Genomic DNA, 11057 nt, shown 5'->3' on the forward strand with positions numbered 1-11057 from the left:
ACTTTTTGGAAGTAAAACCACCTGTAAAACCAACACAGCATTTCATAAAAAGAACATCATACCAATAGTCAAACATGGTGGTGGTAGTGTGATGGTCTGAGGCTGCTTTGCAGCTTCAGAACCTGGATGACTTGCCATAATTGATGGAACCATGAATTCTGCACTCTATCAGAAAATCCTGAAGGAGAATGTCCGGCCATCAGTTTGTGACCTCAAGCTCAAGTGCACTTGGGTTATGCAGCAGGACAATGATTCCAAACACAGCAGCAAGTCCACCTCTGAATGTCTCAAGAAAAACAAAATTAAGGTTTTGGAGTGGCCAAATCAAAATCTGGACTTAAATCCAATTGAAATGCTGTGGCATGACCTTAAACTGTCCATTCATGCTTGAAAACCCTCCAATGTGGCTGAATTAAAACAATTCTGCAAAGAAGAGTGGGCCAAAATTCCTCCACAGCGATGTGAAAGACTCATTGCCAGTTATCGCAAACGCTTGATTGCAGTTGTTGCTGCAAAGGGTGGCTCAACCAGTTATTAGGTTTAGGGTGCAAGCACTTTTTCACACAGGGCCATGTGGGTTTGAATTTTGTTTTCCCTTCATAATAAAAAACTTCATTTAAAAACTGCATGTTGTGTTTACTTGTGTTATCTTTGATTAATATTTAAATTTGGTTGACGATCTGAAACATTAAAGTGTGACAAACATGCAAAAAAATAAAAAATCAGGAAGGGGGCACACACTTTTTCACACCACTGTATACAGTCACAGAGCACTGCTATTTGTCATTTAACGGATGTGTTTCATCCAGCAGCTACATATAGGAACTGTAATTGCAATGAACCCCTGAGGTAACCTGCGGTTTAGTGCTCTACTCAAGAGCACAATGGTGGCAGACGATCTCAATAAGTCATGAATCAACCCTCCATAAATACACGCATATGAAGACAATTACCGCTAAATAAAACAGACCTATACATCTGAAGAAATTTAGAGTTACAACTTCACATTCTTTTACCTTTTGTTCTTTTAATATATTTTAGAAGAGATGGGAATCATAAGGAATGCTCCTTCACGGTTTCATCAAAAATTATGTATTTTTTTAGTATGCTTACCACTGGGAAAGAACATTTCAAATAAAAAAATTAAACTATTAGTTTAAAAAAATAAACTGAAAACTGTTCTTGAGCAACACAGCCTTTTTTTCTATAGAAAATACTACTGCCAAACTCATAATGTATATCTTTAATTACATGTTGTCACATGAACAACCAGTCCAAACGACTGATTCACTAAGCTATGCATGTTCAGGGCTCGTTTGAACTATGCTTTACGGTTTTCATTTACAAAGTCTTTCATTAGGGAAACTGTTACTGTTTATACTTTATGTTTTTGATTCTCTGATATGAATCGACTAATCAAATCATTTGCTTTGGATTTGTTTGGTCACAGGTTGACAGCAGCGCTGGAAATGCTTTCAGAGTATTTTAGCAAAGCAGAAGAGGATATGCAAGAAATCTTACTGGATTTTATGCGCCGTAAATGCCACCTGCTTCTAGGTGAACATGTCTCACATACATACACACACTCTTACAGCGTATAGTGTAAATTACACAGGTAGTCTGGAATCTTTCCTGTAGCAGTGTAAATAATCTGCTCTCTTAAAATAACACTTCACAATCACCAATTTAACGACATTAAACGTGACAAAATGACAACCTGAGACTACACAGAGGTTTGAGTTGGCAAGCACTCCCTCTAACACACACACACACACACACACACACACACTGCATCTCCTGTGGTCATCCTCCAGTGTGACAGTAAGAGGTTGTATACCTGGTAGATGTGTAACACTTTGGAAAAGAACTAAAAATGTAGCATTGGTGTCAGAATAAATGACGTAGTTACAAACAAGTGTTCAGGGTTTGCCTGGTTAGCAGAGGCCAGTTATAAGATGTTGTAACTCCGCCATCTGCTGACAAATCATCTTTCAATAAGATGAATGGGAATGCTAATGGATGCTTTCTCCAGGTATTATAGACTTCAGAGGTTATACTGTACAACACACAGACACGCCTGATAAAGATACAGTTCTTTTCATCTGATGCATGTTTTCTTATATTTAGCTTATAATCACATCTGTTGTGTGTGAGATCAATGAGAAAAAGAGAAGGATGAAGAGATGAGAAAGGCTAAATAAACGCAAACCAGAGTTTACAGGGTGTGTTGAACTGCAGTGACATTATGCTGTAGATACAGCACAGAAAATTTATACCCTTACTCTTTCTTCTAAACTCTTTTTCTTACATCGGCTTTCTACACAGTGGCAACTCACCAACTTTCTAAACAACCATTAATAACACACACATGCTTGTTGGCATCTGGCCTACCTTTTAGATTTTCGCTTACTGGTAATGAAGTGAATGTAAATGGAAGAAGAGAGAGGTCTTGCGTTAGAGCCGACTGGGCTGCTTGCCTTAAGGATTGCGTTTATGCTCATTTTTTTGTCTAAAGGGTCGTGTGTCTGTATGTGATTAAGAAACAAAGAAAGAGAGAGATAAAAAGATAGAAAGTGAGAAAGGAAGTATGAATATGTAATGTACGAATACATAACCCTCAGGAGGAAACATGTAGGAAGTTAATCATGCTCTCTGCTCTGGTGTAGACAGTTATATTCATATATAACTTGTATGTACTTTATCATTCATGTGTGTGTGTGTGTGTGTGTGTGTGTGTGTGTGTGTGTGTGTGTGTGTGTGTGATTTCAGTATCAGGTTGATCTTTTGGGGGCTTCGGGCTGATTCTGTCATCAGTTGCGTGGTGGAACTAATTGATTACTGGCTGGTGCAGCGAGCAGCAGGGGAGAACGTTCACAGAGTTGAACATCGACAGGAAGATCTCATGGTGTCTTCCCCAGGCAGTGAGAATACACAACGTTAAGAACTGCACACACACACACACCGCCAGAAACTGCCCTTCTCAGATATCAAATTTAATTAGACTACGTCATCATTTAACAGCAGGTTATGACTTAAACAAACCAAGACATCTAAAATTCACTGAATACCTTCAGTAACATACACAAAACACTCTTGCACCGCTGTTTTACAATATATACATTACTGATCAAATGTTTGGGCTACGATTTTTAAAATATTTTTGTATTTTGTACTCAACAAGGCTGCATTTATTTGGTCAAAAATACAGTAAAAACATTAATATTGTGAAATAATAATACTATTTAAAATAACTTTTCCAGTGAATGCAAGGCTGTTTTTTTTTTTCAGCATCATTACTCCAGTCTTCAGTGTCACTTGATCCTTCAGAAATCATTCTAATATGCTGATTTGGTGCTCAAGAAACATTTCTCATTATCAGTGTTGAAAACATTTGTCCTGCTTAATATTTTTGTGGAAACTGTGATCATTTTTTCCAAGATTCACTGTGAATAGAAAGAAATGTGACCCTGGACCACATACATCATAAGTAGCACGGGTATATTTGTAGCAATTTCCAAAAATACATTGTATGGGTCAAAATGATAGATTTTTCTTTTATGCCAAAAACCAATAGGATATTAAGTAAAGATCATGGTCCATGAAGATATTTTGTAAATTTCCTACCGTAAATATATTAAAACTTTAGTTTGGACACAACTGACTGAATTTATCTATGATTATGCTTATATGCTTGTTATTTTTATTTCTATATTTTGGTAATTTTTTATATAAACATTATTCATTTTGTTGACACGATATATATTTTTTAAATGAAAATATACCAAAATATATTATTATTATTATTTTAAATATGGTTTTTAACATATAGTGAAGGGAAAAAAAGGCAAAAAGTACCCAGCATAAATAAGATCTCTGCAGCAACCCAAGAAGCACCTCATAAAGTTGGAGTGTGCAGATCTGGAATCTAGACAAAGGATTGTGACTTTTGCTTAAATTTAATCCCTCTTCTTAATCCCCAAACATCCATTTGTTTTATTGAATAGTTTTGATGATTTCGCTATTATTCTAAAATGTGGAAAACAGTAATAACAAAGAATGAGTACATGAGTCCAAACATTTGACTGGTAGCATATACATGTTCATATAAGTAATTCTCCATAGTATCATAGTATCTGTTCTGTTTCCCCTAATTCTCTCACTCTGCCTCTGCCTGTCTGTCTTCATTTGTCACACACACTCACGTTACTTCAGGGCAAATCTGGCTACACCAGCACTTACTGGTAAACTCATAAAAGCCCCACTCCCCCTCAAACCCACTTTTTGTTGCTTATTTTCTCAGCGTTCCTTTTGTCAGTCTCATTCTTTCAGTCCCTCTGTCTTCTCCTGCTCTCTGGCCTCTCCTGAACCCCTCTCTCCCCAAAGCAAGAATCAGAACGTGAGGGTTTAGATAAACCCCTCTGGACAACAGGCATGAGAGTCAGTACCTTCCCTTCTGTACACACACATGCACACAATGAGACTCCAGCAGCTAGACAAAATGCCTTGTTATGGCTACACACACACAGACTCGTTTACACATTTAGCAAGAAAGAAAAAGAAAAGATTCTTTCTCACACCAATAATCTATATGGCAGTGGGTGAAATTCATTCTGTCCACAACACTCCTCCTTTTATTTACCTCCATTCATTCTTTGCTTTCTCTGACACCTCTCTTCTTTCTCCTTTATTACCCTGATCCCTTTTAGCAGCCATGTTTCCATATGTTAGCGTGTGTGTATAGAGGGCAGCTGTATTTGTGCAGTGTGCTTGAGACCATTACAGCTGCAATTAAGTGTGTGCATGTGTTCCTGTGGCGGCTCCCAGGACAGTCATCAGCTCAGGGGTTAAAAAAATCAAATCATAGTTTAAGTGACCAGCAGCTGTTGTGGTCGTTATCAGTGCGTGTGATCACGTCCAGGGCTTTTGACCTAATTGCAGTAAACTGCGAACTCCCCTCAACCCAGGAGGAAACCGCCACAATGCTGCATTGTTCTGCTACGTTACACTGAAAACTCTTGACTGACGCCACAAGGATGGAGGGACTGTGTGTTTTCATTAAAATTCCACCTGCATCCATTTTGCACAGTACAAACAAAGTAATCTTGTCTCCTGTTTGCATGTACTATATCAATACTGTACCTGTATGAACTGTATTTGTGCCAAACCTTCAGCCTGAAATTCATTTCCTCAATAGGTCTCTGTTTTGCCCACCTATTTTTTTCCACATTTACACACCATATATATTCCCTGTACTCCGCTTGGACCAGCACACAATCTATATTATATATTATATATATATTCACATGCACTTTAAACGTTTAAAAAAAAATCACATGAAAGTGAATACAATTGGCCTCAGCATTGAGAGTTTACTTCAAAAAATGTGTATTTGATGTTTCAAATATTCAATTACACTTTGTGAAAATTGTAGAACAACTAAGCAAAACCTATTGTAGTTCATTCATATGTGTGCATGTTAATGTACTTTATCTGTATACCTTCAAAGGTCTATCCTTGAAAATGGATTAAAGCTGAAATGGCAAAAAATATTCATATTACACACCTAAAAGTACCATATATTCTGCAACTATAGGTACATAAAGAACCACAGAACCTTTCTTTTACACAATCTGAATAGAAGAGTGGGAAAAGGTTCTTCAGATTTTTAAAATGTTCTTTAAACTAAGAAAAAATGGGTCTCTCATGAACTGTTCTTTGGGGAACCAGAACTTTTTTCTAAGGCATCACTGTAAAAACACCCTTTTGGAAAGATTTGACTGAATTAGGTCCTGAAATATCTGTAAACAGGGGGAAAAAGTCAGGCAGATATTTTGTTTTGCCAACCAAAAAAAACTTTGAAGCACTTTCTGCCAGTCAATGTTTTTGCACATTCATAGAGCAGCCCATATATGGGATGCAGGAAGCTGAGAGCATCTGAGAAGCGGATCGTTCAAGCTCAATGCCATATTCAGCTTCATAAGCAGCTGTTATAAGCAGTTGTTGGTTTGTGGTGCAAGAATGATATTTTGCCACATGCCACTGCTCTGCTGCATCGTCTCTGATTACAATATTCTCAATGGCACAACTGTATGTTTGTAGGGTGGGATTTTGGTAAGAGAGAGCAAGTCTAATTCAGTGGCTAGTCTGGCAGTTCCAGTTCTAACATCACCTTTAAAATTGAGAGCAATTCTTAATCTAGAACTGCGATCTCATGGGAGAGTTTCACAACATCCATCTTACAGACATGAAACTCTGTGGCCTGCTCTCTCAAACAAACGGTTCCAGGGAGCTGGGAATATTTAGGGAGTGAGAGAATGTGAAAGAAACACAAGAATCATCAAACATTCTTTTAGTGACAGATTCTTTACCCAGAGCTCACAAACCATGCACAAACATCTGGGCAACACTACAAAAATAAACTCATTAATTCATTCATGTAAACTAAAACAAACACAGATCCGCCCACCTCTGCGTCTCTGTGTATGTTCAACCATAAAATAGAAAAGTGTGCCAGTGTGTGTATATGAATGCATGCGGGTGTGAAAGTGCATGAGGGAGGAAAAACCGTGTGTCTCCTCCTAAATCAGCACACACATTTCACAGAGCAGAGGTCAGAACTGACCCACCAAAAGACCCCACAAGATCCACACACACACTTATTGCCCAGCTGCTGGCACATACAGGCCGTCCCTCAAATCCCATTCAAAACATAACATGCTCCCTCCAGACCAATCCATACAGCTCTGACAGCTTGATGAGTGGGTGCTTTAGCCTTTTCAGTAGGAAGAATGACCAACATGCGTTCTGAGACCCGGCAGTTTTGAAAATCTAAATATATGTAGTACAACTGAAAGGGTCTCTGATCATTATCAAGGTTAATAGCGCGTCCACAGAGAAGAACACAGGCCGATTACATGCAATCAAATCTCCATGCAGGGACTGGGTGAGCATTAGATGACTGCATTGAACTGCACAGATGCGCTCCAGTCACGCACTCAGACCGCTCGAGGGAAACCGGACACCCAACTCTTAGCTCAGCTTATAATCATTAATGAAAAGAGCTTATCAGAGGCACTGGTAAACAATTTATACAAACTACTGCTTCACATTCCTGTCGCCACCTTAAGACTTGTTCTTTGAACCCTACCGATAAATTATAGTTACACAAAATTTATCTTAAAGGGCTAATTCCCCCCAAAATGAAAATTCTGTCATGATATCACCCTCAGTTTGCTCTATGCCTGTAACAATTTCTCTCTGAAAACAATTTCTCTCTGAAATACCAAACCAAATGGTCCCCTTTGACTTCCATAGTAATTTCTTTCCATACTAGGAAGCCAATGGGGACCAGAATAAAATGTATTTATCATTTGCTCACCCTCATATTGTTACAAACCCATATGACTTTCTTTGTTCCATGGAACACACAAAAAAGGTGTTAGGCAGAACTGTAGGAATTTTACAAGGATTGAAAACTATATTTTATATATATATATATATATATATATATATATATATATATATATAGGTGATTCTATAATTGGAGATACATTTGGTATTTCAGAAAGTTAAGAAAAAAAAAACTGTTCACTAACAGAAATTGTTTCCAGTATCTTATTGAAAACATATAAAATTTTAATAATTTACTGCTTGCCAAACACAAATTACTTTGTTTTATTTTACTTTTAATGAAAAAACAGATGTCTTTATGGTATTGTTTAATTGTTTAACAAATTAAGCAATGTGCAGAAATAACAATAAATCATAACCGGAAAAATCCTTCTTGTTTCATTAGACAAACAGTCCTTACATTCCAACACTCGAAACTGAGATAATATTTAACCTATGTATACCTTAAAAACTATATGTACCTATGTCTTCACAGAACAGTCCACTTGGAGCAAGTATTTTTCATCTGAAAATGTATTATATACAATATCCAGTAAAAAAAAAAAAGAAAGAAAGAAATGTTGAAATATTATAAAGGTGCAACAATATCTCAATCATGTTTATGAGATTTTAAACAACAATTTTATTTTATTTTATTTTTTATTTTTTTTGTGAACAGAACAGAGTTGACCCTTTAAGTAACAGGGTCAGTAACAGAATTGAAAGAATTATCCGGTGGACTGTCAATTCTGTTACACTATTGTCAGCATTGTTACTCTACCTTGGTAACAGAGTTTGACGGTAACAGTATTGACAATTTTATTTTAGCCAAAAACTCCACTTGCTGGCATAAATGTTAAGAGCACAAGACACTAATGAAAACATGATTAAAAGACCTTTAAATAACCCAATGTGTGATCAGTAATAAATTCTGTTTTCCTTTTGATATTGTGGTAACAGAGTTGACATTCTACAAAATACAAAACTCTTGGTGTAAGAACTTTTTAGATTAAAATATTTTCTCAGAGAGACAACACATACTTTTCAGTGCTTCAGATCTTATCAGTGAGGGAAAGTGACATCATTTCCTGTATCTTACACAGTTGTGGGAGATAATTTGTGTACATATGGTACAGTAAGAGAGTTGACATTTATGGATACATAAATATATATGGACATATATACACACACATATATATATATACAAACATATGTAAGGGATAATCAGCAGCTAGCTGTGCATTAAACGATTTGAATGCACGACGTGGAGGCGAAGAACCACCCGACGCACAGTGGAGGGTGGTTGTCTCCAGCAGTGCATTCATATATATATATATATATATATATATATATATATATATATATATATATATATATATATATATATATATATATAAACTTTCTGTAACTTATGTAGTTAATAAAACTTTATTCGAAAACACTGTTGCAACCTTCCTTATGTAATATGAAGAAGTAAAACTTTCATTTACTTTCATTGAATCTTTTCATTGAATTTACTTCAATTGAATTTTTCCATGAAATGAAAAATGAAACAATGTCATTCTATATGTGCCATAACACCAGCAAATTTTACAGCGAAAAAGGTGACTTTTCTATTGTCGGGACGCATGAAGCTCACCTAGCAACACACAAGTCACTTTCAAACCAAGCAGCTTTCTGTTGGTCAACGCAGTATATCCACGTGACCGAAATCTGTGTGGGGAAATTTTTCGCCGTCACACAAATTCGAAAACGGATTCTACTGAAATGACTGTATCTCACCTACAAAAATTAGCTGAACAACGGTAAATGAGACCGCAGCTTAACATATTAAATAATGCGGGTTTGGAACGACATGAGGGTGAGTTAATGATGACAGAAGTTTAGTTTTTGGATGAACTATTCCTTTAATAATATCAAAGTAGCAGCGTGTAACAACAGAGATAAAACATCTCAAACTCCCTCAGGCCACTGCAACATTCTCCTTGCACTCTATAAATCCGGTAATAAGAGTCATAGTGCGATAAAAAGCGCTAAGTGTCTCGCGCACCGCGGAGAGTCTGGCCGCGGGGAGGTGAGCGCGCGCCAGGAGAGCTCGAGGCATGAGGATTCCGGAGTCTTGGATAACAGCTGAAACAGTAGCCCGGAGTCCTGACGTAGCTATTTCCCACAGCTTAAAAAAGACCAGCCACAACATCTCCAGAGAAGCTCACTGCCACGCAAAGACGGAAACGGCACTGTAATCGTGTTGAACAGAGCGCTCAGATTTGAATCTGATAAGGTCACTGAGGGACTGAGGGCGCAAAGCTTTAAAAAGGTTTAGTATGCAAAGCAGGATGTGTGGAAAGCAATATAAATGCGAAAAGCGACAAAAGGAAACAGTTTACTAGAAACATTATTCTGTCCATAAGTAGCCTACAATGCAAAAAAAAAAAAAAAACCCTTCCTTAGTAAAGCCAGAGTGACAATCCACAATGAATAGGTTGCACTTTTTTCATTGACGATAAAGAAAATCGAGTTGACATAGGCTACACATTTAAGAAAATAAAGAAATTGTGACAAAAAATAAATTAGCAAATTAACAAAACAAATTTAGTTTATTTAAACAACGATGTTGAAACATTTTACAGTGCATTTCTATTTATTCATTAGGCTACCTACAGTAGGCTACTTTTCTGCACAGTACATATAACAGCTCACGTTCTGTAAATGTCCTGGAAGCTTCTGTTAATGCAAATTCATTATGCAATGAACATTTTTCTGTTTCTGATTGCCAATAAAGGTGCTACTGCATTCTGCCACCACACACACCTGTATATTGTGTAGACTTATTCACACACACGATGAACCAAGGGATGGCAACATTGACCTCTCAACACTCAAACGGTGAAAATAAACAATCAGTAATCTAGCTACTGAAAGCACTGGTCCGTCTCTCCTCACAGTAGCGGGATAAAGCTTAACCAGTCATTTTACAACTGTTCATTAGATGGCTTTTGTGTTCCGTTTTAAAGATGAGCAAAAAAAATGAATAATTTAAAGTTAAACTCGTTCAGATAAAGGTGATTGAGTAGGCTAATTTACCTTTGTATGACAGGCGAAGGCGCGGCACGTTCAGTTTAGTGCTGGTGCCGAACGACAGGACCACCGCCACTAAAACCAGAACCGGTAATTCCATGTTGAATGGACCACTTTCAATGAACCTTTCTTTACTCTAACGGTAATAAATACTTCTCTCAGGGCTGTATCCCCTTATAAAAGGTTGAACTAAGTCCAGACGCAAAAGATGTTGGACATCCACAGCTGGACCCGTGGTGAGGTCCCAGGTCTCAGGTTAAGCTCGAGTCGCTCGCCTCTGCCCCTGTGTGATATTTTCCCACACAACTCCAGCTCAAGTGCGCACGTCTCTCTCTTTCTGTGTTGCTCCCTCGCTCTCTCTTCAGTCCTGAGAAACACCCTCCCCGCCCTCTCAGCGCCTCGAGAGCGAAACGGGCCCCCGGTACTCGTCTGTCACTCGCGTTCAGTTCCTCTCACTGCGCTCCTTGGTGCTATCACTGTTTCTCAGAAATATTTATGTTTTTACATATAAGTGTAGGCTATACATCAAAAGCATTTCCAAACAACGTTTCAGTAAAGTTAGTTAAAGCGCCAAATTGACTCCCGCGAAC

General features: G+C 37.6%; 1 protein-coding gene across 2 annotated transcripts in view; it reads right to left on the reverse strand.

Annotated features, from left to right (window-relative positions):
- The window catches only part of sema3bl (sema domain, immunoglobulin domain (Ig), short basic domain, secreted, (semaphorin) 3bl), a 31466-nt gene extending 20641 nt beyond the window's left edge, over window positions 1-10825 (reverse strand). The window contains exon 1 of one of the 2 annotated variants that reach the window (XR_009272421.1): window positions 10474-10825. Coding sequence is in view for 1 of the 2 variants with exons in the window: in XM_058784173.1 (XP_058640156.1) it covers window positions 10474-10567 (94 nt within the window). In the remaining variant the exon portion in view is untranslated. The remainder of the gene's footprint in view (window positions 1-10473) is intronic. The other variant, XM_058784173.1, reaches the window with a different exon arrangement.
- Between the last annotated feature and the right edge of the window lie 232 nt (window positions 10826-11057).

This window comes from Onychostoma macrolepis, chromosome 08, assembly GCF_012432095.1.
Source record: "Onychostoma macrolepis isolate SWU-2019 chromosome 08, ASM1243209v1, whole genome shotgun sequence".
NCBI lineage: Eukaryota > Metazoa > Chordata > Actinopteri > Cypriniformes > Cyprinidae > Onychostoma > Onychostoma macrolepis.